We start from the raw sequence: 20357 nt of genomic DNA, 5'->3' as shown, positions 1-20357 counted from the left end.
CCTTCCCTTCACACACTCTCCTTTTGGATAGGAATGAGCTCTTCCCCTCAGTGCTGGTGAGACAATGAACTTGGAGATGATTCTCAGGATCCCCTGAAGCTGTGAATTTTGCTTTTACTGGTCTTAAGTGTCAGGATCAGCTCTAGAAACTGGTTTTCCAAGTACCCAAAGCTGGTTCTGTTAAACCCCCCTCTTTAGGGCTCTTAAGAAGGGAGCCAAGGGTGGGCAAGCTCAGATGAAAACAATCTCTGCACCTTTGGAGTGTGGGGTGGGTTTTTTTGACCTTTCCTTGAGCCTCGGGAGAACATTCCCAAAGGAACGCTCCTGCTGCTGAGCCACAGCAAGATGAGGAGCAATCCTTTCCCTCAAAATGAACACCAAGGCTTTTCTCAGAGCCACCCCAGCCTTCCTGCAAGGCAAGACTTGTCCAAGGATGCAGGGTCAGGAAAATAGAGCTTCCTTCAGCTTGGTTTGTTCCTGACAATAACCACTCTAGATTTGGCCAGGATGCAGAAACGTTCTGCTTCCTTACAATTTGCTTTCCGTGAGCCTTTCCCCCCTGGAGTGCAGGCTGCAGGGCTGGACTTCATGCTCCACAGCTTTGCTTCTGCAGTGATGCAGCACTAAAAGTAGGAAATCTTCCACTCCTTTCCTCCTCCATCCCTCCCTCTGGCACGACAGGAGCACAGCAGTGTCACTAATCACAGGCTGCTGTTATCTGGCTGTGCAGCCCTCCCGTGGAGCTGCGTTTTGGGCGGATTTTGCAGTTTTTCTTTCATTGACAGATCAACAAGCCAAAAGAGGGGAGGGATTTTTTTGTGAGTTTAGGGCTTGGCTTTTCCAATGTCCTAAAGCACCTGCCTGTTCCTTTGCACAGTATAGCTCTGATATGGCCCAGTGAGTGGGAGAGGATCCAAAAGCTCTTTGTCGTGGATCACGTCATCAAAATCACCCGGAGCCAGACGGCCGAGGGCGCCCGCTACGCCTCCGAGCCCCGTGAGTGACCCCTGGCAAGGGCTCCCAGGGCTGGAAACTTCTGTCCCAGGGGGGCACTGGGACACACAGAGCTTGGCAGGGTCCCCCCTGCAATGCTGTGTCCAGTTCTGGAGTTTTAAGCACAGGAAGGATGTGGAGCCATTGGAGCAAGTCCACAGGCTGGAGCCTCTCTGCTCTGGAGCCAGGCTGGGAGAGCTGGGGGGTGCTCAGTCTGGAGAAGAGAAGGCTCCAGGGAGGCCTCAGAGCCCCTTCCTGGGTGTAAAGGGGCTCCAGGAGAGCTGCAGAGGGATGTGGGATGAGGGCCTGGAGGGAGAGTGCACAGGAAATGGCTTCCCACAGCCAGAGGATGGGGTTAGATGGCGTATTGCAGTGAAATTCTTTGCTGTGAGAGTGGGCAGGCCCTGGCACAGGGTGCCCAGAGCAGCTGTGGCTGCCCCTGGATCCCTGGAAGTGTCCAAGGCCTGGAGCAATCTGGGCTAGTGGAAGGTGTCCCTGCCCCTGGCAGGGGGTGAAGGAGATCCTAAAGGTCTCTCCCACCCCAACCACTGTGGGATTTGGTGTAGCTACTCTCAGTTAGCACTGAGGGCTCTGAGGAGCTGCAGCAGTGAGATGTTGTCTGTTTTCTCCTTGGTGTTTGCCCAGAGCTGTGCCCCGAGTGCCGGGAGGGGCTCCTGTGCCAGCAGCAGCGGGACCTGCGCGAGTACACCCAGGCCACCATCTACATCCACAAAGTGGTGGACAACAAAAAGGTAGGGAGGGATTGTCCCTCATCCCTGCTCAGCCAGGCTCCAGGAATGTCCCCAGGGGGCTGGCACAGCTCCTGTGTCCCCAGGGATGCTGCTGCTCTGTGGTGGTGGTGGTGAGGGCAGAATCTCCAGCTCTGCAGCTCCAGGCAGCTTTGGCAAAACCAGAAAACTGGGACATTGTGACTCTGAAAATTCCATCTCCTCGAGGCTGCCTTTTGCCAAACCAAATCCTTTGTGTTTTCAGGGATGCTCCCAGCTGTTTTCTCTGTCTTAGCTGTGTCCCCAAGCTGTACCTGCTCTCCTCCCCCTCCAATATTTGTCATTTCCTTTCTTCTTGCTCAAGTGACATTTTAATTCCTGGATAGAAATGAGCTCTTTCCCTTCAGTGCTGGTGAGACAATGAACTTGGAGATGATTCTCAGGATCCCCTGAAGCTGTAAATTTTGCTTTTACTGATCTTAAGTGTCAGGATCAGCTCTAGAACTGGTTTTCCAAGTACCCAAAGCTGGTTCTGGTAAACCCCATTCCTTAGGGCTCTTAAGAAGGGAGCCAAGGGTGGGCAAGCTCAGATGAAAACAATATTTTTTTACCTTTTCCTTGATTTCCCCCTCGCTGGCAATCCCAGGGAAGCACAGGGAGCTGGGGGCTGGATGAGCTCCTGCCTTGGATGTGAGATGTGGATCACGCAGCACCGTCTGGAGCCCTCAGCCTTGGGCTTTCAGCCTCAATCCCCAGCCTGAATCCTCTTGGCTCTGCTGCACGAGAGGGTTGGGTGTTGTATTTTTCTGGCACTGGACAGGACTGTGCTCACACGTGGGGCTGGCAGAAGAACAGGCAGCTATTCTTTATGGAGCAGCTGGAGCTGGAGAGAGGGGGTGAGAACGTGCCCACGAGATCCCCCAGTAACAGGGCAGCCTCAGCAGGATGGGAAGCAGCAGGAATGCTGGCCAGCATCACTCTCAGCAGCACTGGGAGCCACTGTGCCCTTCCTGCTGGCTTTGCAAAATCAGGGAGTGTTTCCCAGCCCCTCACCCCTTTTCCTCCCTCCTCTGCACCACCTGGTTCTTCCTCGGGGTGAATGGTGCTGCAGAGGGAAGCCTCATCCAGATCAAATCGTTGTAGGGTGGCACTGCTGGAATTCAGAGGGCTCTGGGGAATGTTTGGAACTGGAATTGCATCGTTAATTGCAAATACATTGATGGAGAAGAGAGCTCTTGGCATCCACATCTCCTGCAAAGCCCAGTTCCAGCTACAGCATAGCTGGGAATTTACATCCAGGCAAATCTATGCCTGGAGTGACTTTCACTGACCTGAGCAACCTTTTTATTTTTGTATTTGTGTAAATTATTTAGATTTCATTTACTTACAACCTCCAGCCCCATAAGTAATGGTGCTGTGTGTCCCTGCCAGGCTGCTGCAGGAGCAGATAAATGTCTTAATTCACAGAAAATACTTTCTCCATGCTGAGGCTTTTGTAATACACTTGGATCAGGCAGCTGATGGGAAAGGAATCAGTCAGGGGCTCGGGAGAATTTGCTTTGCCTGGAAAGGAGGACAGGAAGCACCTGCAATTCCACAGAGGGGGATTCCTGAGCTGAATCCCCCTGAGCTTCCACACAGCTGGGGAGGCTGGAGGAGCCTCTGCAGAGCTCTTGGAGCAGCTCCCAGGGTTGTTCTGGGCTCTCTGGATGGAGGTGGCACCCAGAGGTGTCCAGGAGCTGTTTGCCAGGGTGGGACAGGCCATGTGGGTGCTGTTGGTTGCTGTTGGAGAATGATTTTTGTGACTCCAGGTAATGAAGGACGCGGCTCCAGAGCTGAACGTGAGCAGCTCGGAAGCTGAAGAGGAAAGGGAGGAAAACAAGCCAGAGGGGGAGCAAGATCCTGATTTTAACCAGGTAGAGATGAAAAATCCCATCAGGTTCCTTGATTTTTGCATCATCCTTTTGAGTCACGATGGGATCACCACCCTCCTCCTCTGCATCTCACTGGCAGTGAAAAAGTGTCTTAAAAAATGTCTTAAATTGTCATTTGAGTGGTCAAACCACACCAGTGCTGGGTTTGGAGAGATGAAATATGGATAAGGATTCATGTGCATGTGGAAATCTGCCCCACACTGGCATCAGGACTAGGAACTGAGGTTTGAAAGCAAATCCTTTGGTCATCTCCACACTTGCACGCTTCAATTGGCTTTCAAGGGGTTTTCCATCGCTTCTGCCTTCCCTTGCATGACCAATTGGCCCAAAGCACTCTCTGGGATCTGGGAAGGTTCTGTTGATCCCCAAACACCTCAATCTCCTCGTTTTTTGCCTCATCTCCAGGCCAATGGTGGCACAAAACGCCAGAAGCTGTCCCACCAGAGCTACATCACCTACCAAAAGCAGGGAATCAGGAGAAGCACACGGCACCGCAAGGTGCGGGGCGAGAAAGCGCTGCTCGTGTCAGCCAGCCAGACCCTGAAAGAGCTGAAAATCCAGGTGAGGCCAGCCCTCAGGGAGGCAAAAACACACAGGGAGGAGTGTGGGGGAGCAGGGAAGGGTCTGAGTGCCCCAGGAGCTGGGCATGTCTTGGGTTTTGGTTGGTAATTGCTGCCCCGAGATGTGCAGGATGTCTCTGAGGAACGAGTCTGGTCTCTTCACTTTTCTGTCTTGAGGTTGTTTATTAATTCTTACCTATAAAATTTTCTTTCTGCTCAGCAGGGCAGCCACAGGCACTCTTTGTGTTGTCCTTTTATACTACAAACTACATATAACATATTTACACTTAATTCCCAATACATATCACCTATGTTAGACAGTGCACTTCTACTCTAAACCAATCCCAAAGTGCCAACATCACTGCAGAAAATGGAGAGCAAGAAGAAGAAAGGCTGGACACGCCCTAATTCCTCCATCTTAACCATAACCTCCACACCAAAAATCCTAAAATCTACATTTTCACCCTGTGATAAATTTATTATTATAATATTTAAACTTCTGTGGCTTTCAGGTCCTCATACAAAGTTGGCCACTTGCTCCAGGGGTCAAAATCAAATCCTGCTCTGGGTGCTCTGGGCTGCGTGCCAGGGTCTCTGAGCTCCCCAATGGGGTCCTTGGCAACTCTGGACACCCAGAGGGATGCACTGAGTCCTGACAGGGGTGGGAGGTGCAGCAGCTCCAGGGTGAGGTGTCCCTGTGTCCCCAGATCATGCACGCCTTCTCCGTGGCCCCCTTCGACCAGAACCTGTCCCTGGATGGGAAGATCCTGAGTGATGACACGGCCACGCTGGGCAGCCTGGGAGTCATCCCTGAGTCTGTCATCCTGCTCAAGGTACCACAGGGGTGTGGAAATGGGGACAAGGGAGCCAGCTCCTTGGAGGAGGAGGAGAATCCTTAATTTTTTTTGTCTTACGGGAGGAAAATCCCTATTGTTTTTTGTTTTAGAGGAGAAATACCCGTGTTTGAGGAGTTTTTATTTTGGTTTTTTGTTCTGGAGGAGGAAGATCCTTAATTTTTTTGTTTTAGGGAAGGAAAATTCTTAATTTTTTTTTAACAATAAGGAAAATCCCTATTGGTTTTTGTTTTGGAGAAGAAAAATCATTATTTTGTTTCAGAGGAGGAATATCCTTTCAGAGCAGGAATATCCTTGTTTGAGGGTTTTTTGGTTTGGTTTTTTGTTCTGGAGGAGGAAGATCCTTAATTTTTTTTTTTTTTTTTTGGAAGAGGAATATCCTTTTGTTTTGTTTTGGAGGAGGAGGAAAAGCCTTAACTTTTTTGAGTTAGGGGAGGAAAATCCTCATTATTCTTGTTTTGGAGGAGGAGTATCCTTAATTTCAATTGTTTTTGAGGAGGCAAATCCTTTTTATCTTTGTTTTGGAGGAGAAAACCCTCCTTCTTTTATTTCCAAGAGTACTTTGTAGCTGATACATCTGCTAAGCCCAAAACACAACTGAATTGGGGAGTGAGTCTTTGCATGGAGCTCCCAGTGTTTGGGCAGCAGAGCTGTTCCCTGCTCCTGTCCTGAGCTGAACTGTGATCCCCTGACTTCTGTGCTGGTTCATTCCCTGATTTCTCTCCTGGTTCATTCCCTGATTTCTGTTCTCATCCATTCCCTGATTTCTGTGTTGGTTCATTCCTTGGTTTCTGTGCTGGTTCATTCTCTGATTTCTGTCCTGGTTCATTCCCTGTCCTGAGCAGGGCTGTGATTCCCTGGATCCCAGTGCTGGTTCATTCCCTGCTCCCTGTGCTGGTTCATTCCCTGGTTCATTCCCTGATTTCTGTCCTTCTTCATTCCCTGGTTCCTGTCCTGGTTCATTCCCTGATTTCTGTGTGGGTTCATTCCCTGCTCCACTCCTGAGCAGAACTGTGATTCCCTGATTTCTGTCCTGGTTCATTCCCTGATTTCTGTCCTGGTTCATTCCCTCTCCTGGTCCATTCCCTGGTTCATTCCCTGTCCCTGTCCTGGTCCATTCCCTGGTTCATTCCCTGTCCTGCTCCCTGTCCTGGTTCATTCCCTGATTTCTGTCCTGGTTCATTCCCTGCTCCCTGTCCTGGTTCATTCCCTGGTCCATTCCCTGGTTCATTCCCTGATTTCTGTCCTGGTTCATTCCCTGATTTCTGTCCTGGTTCATTCCCTGCTCTGTGTCCTGGTCCATTCCCTGGTTCATTCCCTGTCCCTGTCCTGGTCCATTCCCTGGTTCATTCCCTGGTCCATTCCCTGCTCCCTGTCGTGGTTCATTCCCTGGTTCATTCCCTGATTTCTGTCCTGGTTCATTCCTTGCTCCCTGTCCTGGTCCATTCCCTGGTTCATTCCCTGTCCTGGTTCATTCCCTGTCCCTGTCTTGGTTCATTCCCTGGTCCATTCCCTGGTTCATTCCCTGTCCTGGTTCATTCCCTGTCCTGGTCCATTCCCTGGTTCATTCCCTGTCCTGTCCTTTCCTCCCCAGGCTGACGAGCCCATCGCGGATTACGCGGCCATGGACGACGTTATGCAAGGTGAGCGGGGTGGGCAAGGGCTGCCCAAGGACTGGGTTTGGGAAGGTGGAACGTGGGGATTGTGCCACTTCTAATGCCTTCCTTCCCTTTGCCTCCAGTTTGTATGCCTGAAGAGGGATTTAAAGGTGAGTCCAGGTGTTTTTTCCCCTTTGTGTCCCCTCACATAAATCTCACCCCATCCCCTTCCCCTCCTCATCTGCTGGTGCTGTCTTTCCTTCCCAGGGACTGGTTTACTTGGCCACTGATGGTTTTCCAAGAGGAGCCACCAGAAGGGAAGAGGATTTGTCACATGGTAGGGCATTAAAAGAATAAAACCAGGTGGATACAGTACTTTTTGACTCTTCCAGAAGGCAAAAATCCATCGTGAGACGTTTGCTCCCCAAAAAAAAAAACAAAACAAATGCCTTATGTCAAAGCAGATTGCACTGAAGGACATCCTGCTTCAGGACAACGTTCCCGGGTTTATTTAACAAAGAACAGGAAGGTTGGGAAGTTGAGCAGCAGCAGTTGGTGTGTGTGGCACAGGGATGGTGCTGCAGTAGCTCCAGCCCACCCTGATCCCTCTGCAGGAACTCTTTAGGATAATCCTGTCTTTGATCCACTCCCACCCTTTCAGTCCAGCATGGAAGTACAGGAATTGTGACCTCATGAGGAATGTCTAGAGGGCTCTCAGACAGCAAAACTTCATTTTCTTAACCCAGAATGGAAGCTGGGATCTGCCTCCCAAAGCCCTGCCAGGCCTGGGAGCCGCCCCCTCTCCGCATCCTTCGCTGTCACTTCCACGCCTTGGACAATCCAGTAACCACCTGGGCTCTGGGGACTGTGGGGGTTTTTTTAGAAATTTGGGATATTTTAAAGATTCTGGAGAACATTTTCCTCCAGTCTGGCGCTGCTGGGAGCGTTCCTGGCTCAGGGCAGGCAGAGCTGGCCAGGGGCTGCGGGTGGGTGCCGGGTTTCCCATGGGAAGAGGTTTTGTTCTCTCCTCGTTTTTCAGCAATGCACTAATTTCTTTTCTTTTTTTTTTTTTTTTTTTTTTTTTTTTCCTTTTTTTAACATCTCCCAGAAAACTTTTCTCCACATTAATATTTAGCAGGAAATAGTATCCCACTTCCAGACTGATCCACACTGGGCACTGCCAAGAGATCTCTTCATTAGAGATCCTCTTCCTTTCCAAGCTTTTCCTTTGTTTCTGCAGAAAAATACAATGCAGAGATCACATCAGCTTTATTTTTTCAAGGTTTGCAGGAATTTGGGCTGCAAGAAGAGGATGTGGGCCACAAATTCCATGCCCAAAACCCCACTAGCTTTGATTTCCAGTGTTCTATTTCCAGTGTTATATGCAAAGAATTCCATCTGCTCTTTGCCCAGCGCCTTCCTCCCTTGTCCCTGCTAGGTTTGAGGGTGAAACAGCAGCATTTGAGGGGCTCTAAATTTCCTAAAAAGTTCTATTTTGGGGCAGTTTGAACCCGTGGATTCTTTCCCAAGCTACAGACATGGCAAATCCCATGCCAAAGCCACAGGAGGCTTTTCTTCCCAACCTGAAGCACTCGCTTGTGTACATATTCCTTGGAAATTCCATCTTTTCAAGTTGCTGTTAATTTTTTTAATGTTATATATAAAAAAAAGTCTCTTCCTTGAGCTTACTCTGTGGTGGGAAGGAGCCCCGTGGGGCGCTGAGGGCTGTGGCGGTTCCGGCAGCGCCGGATCCTGCAGAGGATGCAGGTGCAAGGTGTGAGCCAAGGCCCCGTTCCTGGTTTGTCTGTTATTTGCAAATATTATCGGATTAAAGTTGTCATTGGAGCTGTGGCAGCCTCGTTGCAGTGCAGACACGTGGGCCCAAGGTGCTGGAGCAAGGTGGAGGTGATTAATCCCATAAATCCCACTTGGAGCTGCAAGAGGGACCCTGCTGGAGCAGGAATCCCCCCCCCCCCCTCCTTTGCAATGGGTTTTATGGAGCTTGGGGACAGCATTTGGTGGCCCTGGCTGTGTCACATCAACCCCTGTCCCCACCTGGGGGGGTCCCTGAGCCCCTGGGGGAGGCAAATGGGTGCTGGAGGTGGGGGGAGAAGAGAGGCCCTGGGGTCTGGGGATGGGAGTTAAGAAATGGGGTGGGAGTTGGGGGGCTGTGGGTGTGGGGGGGTTATGGGTGGGGGTCCCAGGTAGGGATGGGGCCACCCTGCTTGTGGGAGAGGAGGGGTTAAGGTTGGGGGGTACTCTGGGTGCCAGGAATGGGGAATTATGGATGGGGGTTCCTGGGGTGCCAGGGAGGGAGAGGAGGGGTTTGGGCCCCGGGGATGGACATGGGGGTCCCTGAGCCCCAGGGAGGGGGGTACAGATGAGCGGGGTCAGGGCTGGGAAGAGGGAAAGGGGGGAAACCAACTCTGGGTGCTGGGGAGAGACGCGGGGGGAGCCCCATGAGCCGAATTTGGGGGGGATGTGGGTGATGGGCAGAGCGGTGCCCGGGTACCAACCGCGGGCGGGGGGATGGAGATGGACCCGGGGGGACAGGGACACGTTTGGGGGGACAGGGACACGTTTGGGGTCCCCCGGTGTGCGGGGCCCGGGGCGCTGGGGAAGGAGGGGACACCCCGGGGGTGACATCAGGGATGGAGCGGGGGATCCCCGGCTCCGGATCTCAGTGCCCGGTGCCGTTTTCCCGCTGCCCGTGACCCGCGGCCCGTTCCCGGTGCCCGTAGCCGTTCCCCGGTGCGGTGCCGGTTCCCGGTACCGGCTCCCGGTCCCGCCGCCCCCGGAGGGGCCGCCCCGCCCCGCCGCACGTGACGCTGCGCGGTGGCAGCGAGCGCCGGGGCCCCGCTCGGCTCCGCTCGGTACCGGCCCCGCTCCGGGACCGCCCGGCCCCGCCGCCCCCGGTAAGTGCCGCCCTGCGGGGCGCGGGCAGCGCGGTGCCCCCGGGGATCCCCAATGGGGATGTCCCCCCATCCCCGCCGCCGCACCGGGGGCTCCGTCCGCCCGTGACCTTCAGCGCTGCCGGTACCGGGGGAGGGGATGGGGGGGAACGCTCCGGGCCTGGGGGAAAAGCGCCGGGCTGGGGGCGGGGGCGGCGGGAGGAGCCCCCCAGTGAGCCCCCAAATGTCCCCTCCATAATTACACCCCACAACTTGCCCCCCGCCCAACCTGCCCCCCCTCCCGGGTACCCCAAATCCTGCCCCCCTCTTTGCCCCCCATCGCCTCCTCCCCCTGTTCCAGTCTCCCCGTTCTGCCTCCCGTGTCCCCCCAACCCAAATCCCGCCCCCCCGGTCTGGCCCCCACATCTCGAACATCTCCCCCCCTCCTGCCGGGCCAGACCCCCCCGTGGGTGGGGGGGGAGCGATGGGGGAGCCCCCCAGGGTCGCCCCCAGCCCGGCGGGGTCACGCAGCGGCGCGGGGGGCGCACGGGGCCGGGTGGCGATGTCGCATTGGCACGGGGACAGCGGGTCACACCTTGCACGGGGCCGGGTCCCACCTGCGCCGGGCCGGGCTTGGCTGCGGGTGTGTTTGCACAGGGACGGGTCACACCTGCTGGGCTGGGGCTGCCTGGGGACGGGGACATTGGCACCGATGTCCTGTTTGCACGGGGACGGTGACACTTGCACCGATGTCCTGTTTGCACGGGGACGGTGACACTCGCACCAATGTCCTGTTTGCACGGGGACGGTGACACTTGCACGAGGGTCCCTTTCGCACCAGGGACGCGCTTGCACGTCATTGTGTTTGCACAGGGCCGGGTGACACTTGCACCGGGGCTGTGTTTGATGGGGACAGTGCCATTTGCGATGGGGACAGTGCCATTTGCATGGGGCAGGTGGCGTTTGCACGACAGCGGTCACATTGCCACGGGGACAGCGACATTTGCACGGGGCCGGTGACACCGGCACGGGAATGACCGCACCTGCACCGGGAGAGAGCCTGGGCAGGGGGTGGGTGGCACTGGCACGGCAATGACCGTGCTTGCACCGCGCCAGGGACAGCTCCACGAGGGTTGGTGGCACTGGCTCGGGGTCAGTGACACTGGCGCGGGCGCGATCACATCTCATGGGGTCGGTGCCACCTCCCGGGGCTGGTACCACCTCACGGTGTCAGTGCCACTGTCGCGGTGTCGGTGCCACCTCCAGGGGCCGGTGCCATCTCCTGGGGCCGGTGCCACTTTCTCGGGGTCGGGGCCATCTCACAGTGTCAGTACCGCTGTCGCGGTATCGGTGCCACCTCCTGGGGTCGGTGCCACTGTCGTGGGGTCAGTGCCACATTCCGGGGTCGGTGCCACTGTCGTGGGGTCGGTGCCACCCCCCGGTGTCGGTGCCACTGTCGCGGGGTCCCGGCGCTGTCCGTGGTGCTGCCCCGCGCCGCCGCCTCCCGCCGGCAGAGGGCGCCCTCCGGGGGTGGGGGGTGGGGCTGGGGGTGTCCGGGGGTCCCCACGCGGTGACCTCGCCCCGCCGCCCCCGCCCCGCCGGCCCCGGCACCCGCAGGGTGGCACTCGGCTCGCTGCCATCAGCAGTTGGCTCCAGGGGTAGCGCTGCTGGCCGGGCGTCCCGGAGAGGGGCTCTGGGGGAGCTCTCGTGTCCCCAGGAAGCGCCATGGGACCCCCTGGACGCCCTCACACCACCTAGACACGTCTCCAGCCAGCAGCACCTCCCGACCCCCAGGTAACACCCGAGGGTGCCCCCCGCCCCTGGGTGCCCACCCAAGGTGGGCAGACAGGTACCCAGAGCCCCTCTCTCGGCAGGGCAGCAGGATGGCCCAGCAGCGCCATGCCATCCCCCCGCCTCTCAAGGTAGGTGTTGTTGGCATGGGGGGCACACAGCCAGCAGCACGCTGGGGTGCCACCATGGGCATCACCCATGCCAGTGCCCACGGTGGCCGTCACCGCTCCGTGTCTTGCAGACGGAGGAGGATTACATCCCCTACCCCAGCGTGCACGAGGTAGGGCAGGGGCTGAGGGGCAGTGCCAGGCCGGGCTGGGCTGGGCTGGTGGGGTGCCCAAAGCACCCACCAGGGCTGTGGGCGCAGGTGCTGGGCCGGGAGGGGCCGTTCCCCCTCATCCTCCTGCCGCAGTTCGGGGGTTACTGGATTGAGGGCACCAACCACCAGCTGAGCGGGGCCCCCAACTCGCCCCCCACGCCCGTGCCCGGCACCCGGGCAAAGCTGGAGGGCAACCACACGGCCAAGATCTACCGCAAGCACTTCCTGGGCAAGGTGAGGCCCTGGGGGCTGCAGGTGTGGGGCTGGGCTGGGGGATGGCCCATGGGTGTGGATGGGCAGCAGCTTGGAGACCCCATAAGTTCGGGTGCTCCTGGACGTGGGTGTGGTGTCCACGGGGGTGGGAGCCCCGTGGGCCATGGGCACGGGGGCTCGTGGATGTGGGTATGGCAACGGTGCTTGGGGTGGGCTCTCCATGGGAATGGAAGGATGTGGAGACCTCGTGAACAAAGCAGCTTTGGCATATGGCTGCTTGTGGACATGGGTCCTCCATGGGGTGGATGGAAGGAGGTGAGCATTGGGTCTCCATGGGCAGGAGAGCCCCTGGCACAGGTGCCCATGGAAAGGCTCCCCACAGGTTTGCATGGGCATGGGGGCTCCATAAGTTTGTGTGTCCATAGGAGCTGGATGCCCCAAGGGGTGTGAGGCTCACTGAGTGCAGGTGCCCCATAGGTGCCCCTGAGCTGTGGGTACAGGTGCTCATGGACACAGTGCTCTATGGAGATGGGATGGGTGCTTTTGGGTGTGGGGATCCCGTGGACATGGGTGTCCCATAGGTGCTCAAGGGCCTGGGTGTCCCATAGGTGGACATGGGCCTGGGTGTGCCATGGGTGTGGGTGCTCATGGACATGGGTGCTCCATGGGGATGGGATGGGTGCTTTGGGTGTGGGGATCCCGTGGACATGGGTGTCCCATGGGTGGTCATGGACATGGGTGTCCTACGGATTTGGATGCTTATGGACACGGATGGACACAGATGTCCCATAGGTGTGGGTGCTCATGGACATGGATGTCCCACGGGTGTGAGTGCTCATGGACATGGATGTCCCACAGATGTGGGTGCTCACGGGCATGGGTGTCCCAAGAACTTGGATGCTTATGGAAAAAGATTTCCCACAGATTTGGGTGGTCGTGGACACGGCTGTCCTACAGATTTGGATGCTCATGGACATGGGTATCCCATGGATGTGGGTGCTCATGGATGTCCCACAGATGTGGGTGCTCATGGACACGGGTGTCCCATGGGTGTGGGTGCTCATGGACATGGGTATCCCACAGATGTGGGTGTCCCATGGCCGAGTGCCCCCATCCTAAGCACCCTTGGCTCCTTCCCCCAGGAGCACTTCAACTACTACTCCCTGGACCCGGCGCTGGGACACCTGGTCTTCTCGCTCAAGTACGACGAGCAGGAGCAGCTCCACCTGCTGCTGCGGTGAGCGGGGCTGGGGAGGCACCCATGGGAGCTGCTGGGCGTGGGGAGGCACCCATGGGAGCTGCCGGGCCTGGGGAGACACCCATGGGAGCTGCTGGGCCCGGGGGCTGCCCTGACGCCCTCCTCGCCCCGCAGCACCCGTGCCCGCACCCTGCACGACGTGGTGCCCATCTCCTGCCTGGCCGAGTTCCCCAACGTGGTGCAGATGGCCAAGGTGGGTGCTCCCCTCCTGCCCCCCCAAGGCAGCACCCGTGGGTGCCCCCCAAGTGAGCTCCCCTCCCTCCTTCCCACAGCTGGTGTGCGAGGACGTCAACGTGGATCGCTTCTACCCCGTGCTCTATCCCAAGGTGAGCGGGCTGCAGGGAGGGGGCACCTGGGCACCCCTGGGTGCCCCTCCCCACCTTCTGAGCCCTCCCCACCCCGCAGGCATCCCGCCTCATCCTCGCCTTCGATGAGCACGTGCTCAGCAACCACTTCAAATTCGGGGTCATCTACCAAAAACTGGGGCAGGTACGGGGCGGGGTGGGCGGGGGTCGGGGTCGGGGTGGGGGGAGTCCCTGGGTGGGTGCTGGCGCCCATCCCCACCCCCTGCAGACCTCCGAGGAGGAGCTTTTCGGCACCACGGAGGAGAGCCCGGCCTTCGCCGAATTCCTGGACGTGCTGGGTCAGCGGGTGCAGCTGCGGGACTTCAAGGGGTGCGTGAGGGGATGCCAGGGGAAGGGAGGGACCCTCGGGGTCAGGGCGCTGTCCCACCCACCCACCCACTCACCCACGCAGGTTCCGAGGGGGGCTGGATGTGACCCACGGACAGACGGGCAGCGAGTCGGTCTATTGCCACTTCCGTGACAAGGAGATCATGTTCCACGTCTCCACCAAGCTGCCCTACACCGAGGGGGACGCCCAGCAGGTGGGCACCCATGGGGGGTGAAAGGAGGGGGGGGACACTTGGCAGGGGTGAGAGGTGGTCCTGGGCACTTCCACGGGGTGGAGGGGACTCGTGGGTCACCGTGGGTGGTGTGGGCATTTGCGGGGCCCAGGAGATGGCAGGGCACTCATGGGTGTGGGGAAACGTCTTTGGGATGCAGGGGGCTGGTGGAGCACCCATGGGGGCTCGGGTGCATCTACGGGGCACAGGGGTTTTCATTCCTTTGATGCCCCCGGTGTGACCACCCTCTGTCCCTCCTGTCCCGCTGTGTCCCCCCGTGTCCCTCCGCCCCCCACCTGTCCCCACAGCTGCAGCGGAAGCGCCACATCGGCAACGACATCGTGGCCATCGTCTTCCAGGACGAGAACACCCCGTTCGTCCCCGACATGATCGCCTCCAACTTCCTGCACGCCTTCGTGGTGGTGCAGCTGGAGCAGGGCGGCGCCCAGGGCACCTTCTACAAGGTACCCCCCGTGCCTCAGTGTCCCCGTGCCCGCGGGGGCCCGCGGGGTGTCCCCGTCACGGCCTCACCCGCCGCAGGTCTCCGTCACCGCCCGTGACGATGTGCCCTTCTTCGGCCCGCCGCTGCCCGACCCCGCTGTCTTCAGGAAGGTGAGAGCCCGTGGGTGCCGCCGGGGAGCCCCTGGGGACCCCCACCCACGCACCCGCCCACCCGCCCACCCACGGTGCCCCCGGGCCGCCCGCACCCCGCAGGGCCCCGAGTTCCAGGAGTTCCTGCTGACCAAGCTCATCAACGCCGAGTACGCCTGCTACCGCGCCGAGAAGTTCGCCAAGCTGGAGGTGCGGGCACGGGGTGCGGGCATGGGGATGAGGGCACGGGGCTGAGGGCACGGGGATGAGGGCATGGGGATGAGGGCATGGGGATGAGGGCATGGGGTGCGGGCACGGGGCTGAGGGCACTGGGGGCACCCAGAGGGGCTGGGCACGCCGTGGGGCAGCATGAGGCTGTGGATGTGGGTGCTGTGGGTGCCGTGCCCGCTGTGGGGCCCGCACGCAGCGTGGGTGGGCAGGGGCTGGGTGGGTCCCCGTCTGGGCAGGACGGTGGTGCCCGGGTAGGGGGTGTCTCACGGGGGGCGGCAGAGCGGTGGGGAAGGGGTTGTGAGGGGCGGCCCCGCGTGGGTGCAGCCGTGCGGCGTGGGATGAGCTCGCGTGGGTGCAGCGGGCAGGGGTGGGTGGCAGCGGTGGGTGCGGGGCGCTGCGGGCGGCGTCGCGTGGGTGCAGCAGGGCGGGGGCTGGTCCTGCGTGGGTGGAGGCTGAGTGGTGCGGGGGTGGGTGTCTGGAACGGCACAGCGGTGCGGGCTGGGTGTGGGCTGGGTACGGGGGTGGATGCGGGGCTGGGTGCGGGCTGGATGCGGGTTTTGTGCGGGCCGGGAGGTCTCGCGTGGGCGCAGCAGTGCGGGGCTGGGTGCTGGTTGGGTGCGGAGGTGGATGCAGGGCTGTGTGCGGGGATGGATGCGGGGCTGTGTGCGGAGTTGGATGTGTGGTGGATGCGGGGCTGGGTGCGGGCCGGGTGGTCTCGCGTGGGCGCAGCAGTGCGGGGCTGGCGCGCAGGAGCGGACGCGGGCGGCGCTGCTGGAGACGCTGCACGAGGAGCTGCAGGCGCGCAGCCAGGCCATGCTGGGGCTCAGCCCCGACGATGAGCGCCCCGACAACGGCGGCACCGCCCCGGGCTTCTTCGAGTCCTTCAAGGTGGGGCGCGGGGGTCCCGCATTCCCTCACGCAGCGCTGCGGGGCCGGGTTCCCTCCCCAGGTCCCCACCCGGGACACGCCCCTGCATTGACCACGCCCCTACATTGACCACGCCTCTTTGCCGTGACCACGCCCCGGGCCTTGGCCCCGCCCCCTGCGCGCGCAGCCGATCTGCGGGGGTGCGGCTGCGGCCACGCCCACCCCGGGTCCCGCCCCCTCACGGACCGGAACGGCCCCGTGCCCGCAAACCCCGCCCCGTTCCTGTAGAAACCACGCCCATGTAGACCACGCCCCTTCATCGACACAAGCCCCGCCCAAATTGCTGATCGCGCTCCGCGCCTTAAGCCCCGCCCCTTACTACAGGCCCCTCCTATCTCGCCTTTGGCCCCGCCCCCCAGTACCGGTTCTCCTCCCGGTACCCCGTTCCATCTCGGTACCCGGTTCCATCTCGGTACCCGGTTCCCCCGGTGACTGATACCCCCCGGTGCTCAGTTTCCCCCAGTACCTGGTTCCCCTCCCGGTGCCCGGTTACCCCCCCGGTGCCCAGTGCCCCCCAGTACCCGGTTCCCCTCCCGGTACTCGGTTCAGCCCCCGGGTCCCGGGTGCCCCTCAGTACCCAGTTTCCCCCCCCGGTACCCGGTTCCCCCCCCGGTACCCGGTTCCCCGTGTCCCCGGTCTCTGACCCGCTGCCCCCTCAGTCGCTGCTGGTGCCCGGGAGCCGCCGGGGACGCCGCGGCAGCGCCATCGGGCTGGGCTCGGTGGAAGAGGTGGGTACCGGTACCTCGCCGTCCCCCCGCGGTGTCCCCCCGGTCCCCGGTGTCCCCCCGGCTAACGGCGCCCCGCAGGCGCTGCTGGTGCCCGGGAAGAGCCCGTCACGGCGGCGGCCCGGCCCCCTCGGCTCCCGCCGCTCCAGCGCCATCGGCATCGAGAGCATCCAGGAGGCGCCGGCCGGCAGGTGAGCCCGCTGCCGGCCCCGCCGCTGTCCCCTCCCGATGTCCCCTCCCGGTGTCGCCTCACTGCCGTCGCCTCCCCGCAGGGACGGCCCCGCAGCCGCCGACGGCTCCAGCTCCACACACAGCTCCCCCGAGAGCCGGCGGAACCCCGACAGGTCCCGCGGCTGGCACCGGGATGGGGACACGGGGACAGGAGGGCACTGGGGGGGGAATGTTTGGGGAGCGGAGGACGCTGGGGTGGTGTGGCAACGGGACAGGGTGGCACCAGGATGGGGTGGCACAGGGATGGGCACTGGGACAAGTGAAGGTGACACAGGGACCGGAGGGATGGGACAGCAAAGGAATGCAGAGGGACAGAGTGGCGGCGGGGTGGGGTGACACAGGGACAAGGTGGCACCAGGATGGCTGGCACATGGCAGCATGGAGACCCCAGAGGGACAGGATGTCACAGGGACAGGCTCACCCAGAGGCTGAGTGGCACCGGGTCCGTATGTCCCAGGGGGCTGTGGGGTGGCACTTGGGTGGCTTGCATGCAGGTTGGCATGAAGATGGGTGGCACAGGGACACATGGCACGGGGATAGGTTGGTGTGATGACAAGGGACATGGGGACAGGGTGGCACAGGACTGGGACCTCCCAGGGCTGGGATGGGCTGGGGTGGGGACAGGGTGCCACAGGGATGGGACATGCCGGGGCCAGGGTGACACGAGGATGCAGCGTCCCGGCCGGGGTGGTGTGGGGACAGGGTGTCCCGGGGCCAGCACAGCATCGCAGCGGGGCCACGGTGGTGGCCACGAGGCGCGGTGCCAGCCTGTTGTGGCCTTGGGGACCGTCCCTGGCCTTGGGGACTGTCCCTGGCAGGGCCGAGAAGCCGGAGCCGCCGGATTTCTCCCGCTCCTCCTCCAGCGCCAGCAGCTTCGGCAGCGCCGCGGAGGAGCCCGGCGAGCCGGGACGGGTACGGGGAGCCCGGGGTGGGGTCCTGGGGGGGCACTTTGGGGTGGGCAGCGCCCCCTGACCCCCCTGTGCCCCCTCAGGAGAGCCGCTCGCCCTCGGGGAGCCACCGCGACGCCTTCACGGACACCCCCTGGCCGGATGAGCCCCCCGGGACCCCCCCAGGTAGCCCAGCACCCCCAGATCGGGGCACTGCAGGGCTGGGGGGCTCCTCGGGGTGCTCACGGTCCCCCCCCTTTGCCCCAGGCCGCCGCCCGCCTGACTCCCCCTGCCCTGAGATCAAAATCCAGCTGGAGCAGCCCCCCCAGAACCCGGTGAGGCTTTGCCCCCCTCCACCAGCACAGAGTGGGGGTGCCCACCGTGGGGTGCCCCCACTGATGTCCCTCCCACAGGGCTCATAGTCACCCCCCGACCTGCGGGGGTGTCACTGCTTCACCCCCCTCTGTGTGCCACCCCCGTGCCAGGAGCTGAAGCCATCGTCCCCGGTGCAGGATTTGGGGGGGGGGGGAACCCCCAACAAAAATTGGGATGTGCCCCCTTTCCCCTTCAGACAATCTCTGTCACCCCAAAAACCCTTTGGGTGAGGGGGTGATGCACCACAAAGGGGCCTCCCCTCTGCCGTGACCCCAAAATGAGGAGTGGGTCCAACCCCAGCATCATCCCCTCCCCTAAAAAAAACCAGAGGGGACTCAAATCCAGGGTAACCCCAAAGTGGAGCTCCCTCTCCCCCCCCTTTATTTTAAGGGACAAAAGTTCCGGAATGTGCCGGAGGCTGGAACTGGGGGGGGAGAGGGAGGAATATTTTTTCACACCCTCCCAAAACTGTGTTTGTGTTTCCCGTGAGTCCTGTATAAAATAAAGGTTTATTTATCGCTACACTGGGGGGGCGTCACCAATATCCCCAAAACCCCAAACACCAGCGGGGGGCTGTAAAAACAATCATTTTGGGGAAAATGTTGGGGTTTCACCGAGCAAAGCCTTCCTTTGATTGGTGCCTATTTTTGGGGTGCTGTGAGTACCCCAAAGTGCACCAGGCAGTGCCCTCAGCCCCCCTGCCCGGTGCCTCTTTCAGCTCTGCCGGTCAGCCCGGCGTCAGGAGCGGCTTTTGGCCTCGGCCCCGTGGCCGGCGGCGCCCTGCCAACCCCCCGGCCAAGGCAGAGTGGTTCCCACCCCCCCGAACCCCCAAAAACCACGCGGCACCCCGGGAGTGGTTAAACATAGCCCGGCTTCTGGGAAGGGCCAGCAGCCGGCCCTGCTCGGGAGCTGGCACTGCCTGGGGAGCAAAGCGGGGAGCAGAGCCCCCCAAATCCTGTTCTGATGGGGTCAGAGCTCTCCAAATCCTGTTCTGATGGGGTCAGAGCCCCCCAAATCCTGTTCTGATGGGGTCAGAGCCCTCCAAATCCTGCCCTGATGGGGTCAGAGACCCCCAAATCCTGTTCTGATGGGGTCAGAGCCCCCCAAATCCTGCCCTGATGGGGTTAGAGACCCCCAAATCCTGTTCTGATGGGGTCAGAGCCCCCCAAATTCTGCCCTGATGGGGTTAGAGACCCCCAAATCCTGCCCTGATGGGGTCAGAGACCCCCAAATCCTGTTCTGATGGGGTCAGAGCCCCCCAAATCCTGCCCTGCCAGGGTTAGAGTCCCCCAAATCCTGCCCTGATGGGGTCAGAACCCCCCAAATCCTGCCCTGCTGAGGTGAGCCCCCCCCAAATCTTACCCTACCAAGGTCAGAGCCCCCCAAATCCAGCCCTGCCACAGTCAGAGCCCCCAAATTCTGCCCTGCAAGGGTTAAAGACCCCCAAATCCAGCCCTGCTGAGGTCAGAGCCCCCCAAATCCAGTCCTGACAAGGTCAGAGCCCCCCCAAATCCAGTCCTGACAAGGTCAGAGCCCCCCCAAATCCACCCCTGCTGGGATTAAAGCCCCCCAAATCCTGCCCTGCTGAGGTGAGAGCCCCCCAAATGCAGTCTTGCCAAGGTCAGAGCCCCCCCAAATGCAGTCTTGCCAAGGTCAGTGCCCCCCAAATCCTGCCCTGCTGGGGTCAGCACCTCCACCCGCTCTGCAGGATCCTGGTTAATGAGGAACTGAGCCTTTAATTATAAAACTGGTGAATGAATGAAAAACGAGGGAGGGGTTCAGGGGCTTTGGGGGGGATTTGGGGGAGGCAGGGCAGTGTTTTCCCAGCCATCTGCACAAGCACAGGAGCTCAGGGGCATCGTGGGACCTCTGCCCGTGCCAGGGGTCATTTGCACAAGCCCAGGGACTCGGGCACGTGTCTGCACTGCACATTTTCACTGTGTGTCACTCACAGTGACAGTCACACGTGCACGGTGCCTTTTGTACGTGGTGACATCTGCACGTGTGCAGGGCACTAGGCACAGTGACAGCTCGGTGACATTTGCACACACAGGGCACCTTTTGCTCGGCTCAGGCAGTGTCTGCAAGTGCACAGTGGCACTGGCACAGGGACATTTGTGTGTGCAAGGCACTGTTACCCACTCGCACGGTGACATTGGCACAAGCACAGTGACATTTGCCCGCTCCCAGCACCCCTCCAGCTGCACAAGCCCTTTCCCCCTGTGACCCCACCCACTAATTATCCCCCTAATTACCTCACCCCAAAGAAGAGGGCATGCCCAAGGGCGTCCCACCCCTCACATCCAGCTTTGCTGCCTCTACCCCCCTTTCCACAATCCCAGCCCCT

General features: G+C 60.3%; 2 protein-coding genes across 5 annotated transcripts in view; both read left to right on the top strand.

Annotated features, from left to right (window-relative positions):
- USP48 (ubiquitin specific peptidase 48) overlaps nucleotides 1-7042 on the top strand; it is a 32787-nt gene extending 25745 nt beyond the window's left edge. Inside the window, exons 20-27 of the mRNA XM_058039423.1 lie at nucleotides 878-996; nucleotides 1639-1745; nucleotides 3533-3637; nucleotides 4061-4216; nucleotides 4923-5048; nucleotides 6664-6712; nucleotides 6811-6837; nucleotides 6935-7042. Coding sequence (XP_057895406.1) covers nucleotides 878-996; nucleotides 1639-1745; nucleotides 3533-3637; nucleotides 4061-4216; nucleotides 4923-5048; nucleotides 6664-6712; nucleotides 6811-6837; nucleotides 6935-6957 — 712 coding nt within the window. The 3' untranslated portion in view covers nucleotides 6958-7042. The remainder of the gene's footprint in view (nucleotides 1-877; nucleotides 997-1638; nucleotides 1746-3532; nucleotides 3638-4060; nucleotides 4217-4922; nucleotides 5049-6663; nucleotides 6713-6810; nucleotides 6838-6934) is intronic.
- Nucleotides 7043-9509: 2467 nt separating this feature from the next.
- On the top strand, nucleotides 9510-18532 carry RAP1GAP (RAP1 GTPase activating protein). Of its 4 annotated transcripts, none has more exons than XM_058039428.1 (22): nucleotides 9510-9582; nucleotides 11276-11352; nucleotides 11438-11480; nucleotides 11591-11629; nucleotides 11717-11902; nucleotides 13024-13118; nucleotides 13254-13332; nucleotides 13412-13465; nucleotides 13545-13628; nucleotides 13713-13813; nucleotides 13896-14025; nucleotides 14352-14507; nucleotides 14584-14655; nucleotides 14758-14844; nucleotides 15616-15753; nucleotides 16452-16520; nucleotides 16599-16708; nucleotides 16790-16861; nucleotides 17567-17660; nucleotides 17740-17821; nucleotides 17903-17970; nucleotides 18049-18532. In XM_058039428.1, exons 3-22 carry the CDS (start codon nucleotides 11442-11444, stop codon nucleotides 18055-18057), a joined length of 1764 nt encoding a protein of 587 aa, XP_057895411.1. In that variant the 5' UTR covers nucleotides 9510-9582; nucleotides 11276-11352; nucleotides 11438-11441; the 3' UTR covers nucleotides 18058-18532. The 4 variants fall into 4 exon arrangements, with proteins under 4 accessions (XP_057895411.1, XP_057895408.1, XP_057895409.1 ...); XM_058039425.1 differs by having other exon boundaries at nucleotides 9512-9582; nucleotides 11176-11352; XM_058039426.1 differs by having other exon boundaries at nucleotides 9520-9582; nucleotides 11205-11352.
- Nucleotides 18533-20357: the final 1825 nt, after the last annotated feature.

The sequence above is a fragment of the Melospiza georgiana genome, chromosome 22 (assembly GCF_028018845.1).
Source record: "Melospiza georgiana isolate bMelGeo1 chromosome 22, bMelGeo1.pri, whole genome shotgun sequence".
NCBI lineage: Eukaryota > Metazoa > Chordata > Aves > Passeriformes > Passerellidae > Melospiza > Melospiza georgiana.
The sequence above is the reverse complement of the archived record's forward strand: the minus strand, read 5'-3'. Positions and strand labels throughout refer to the sequence as shown.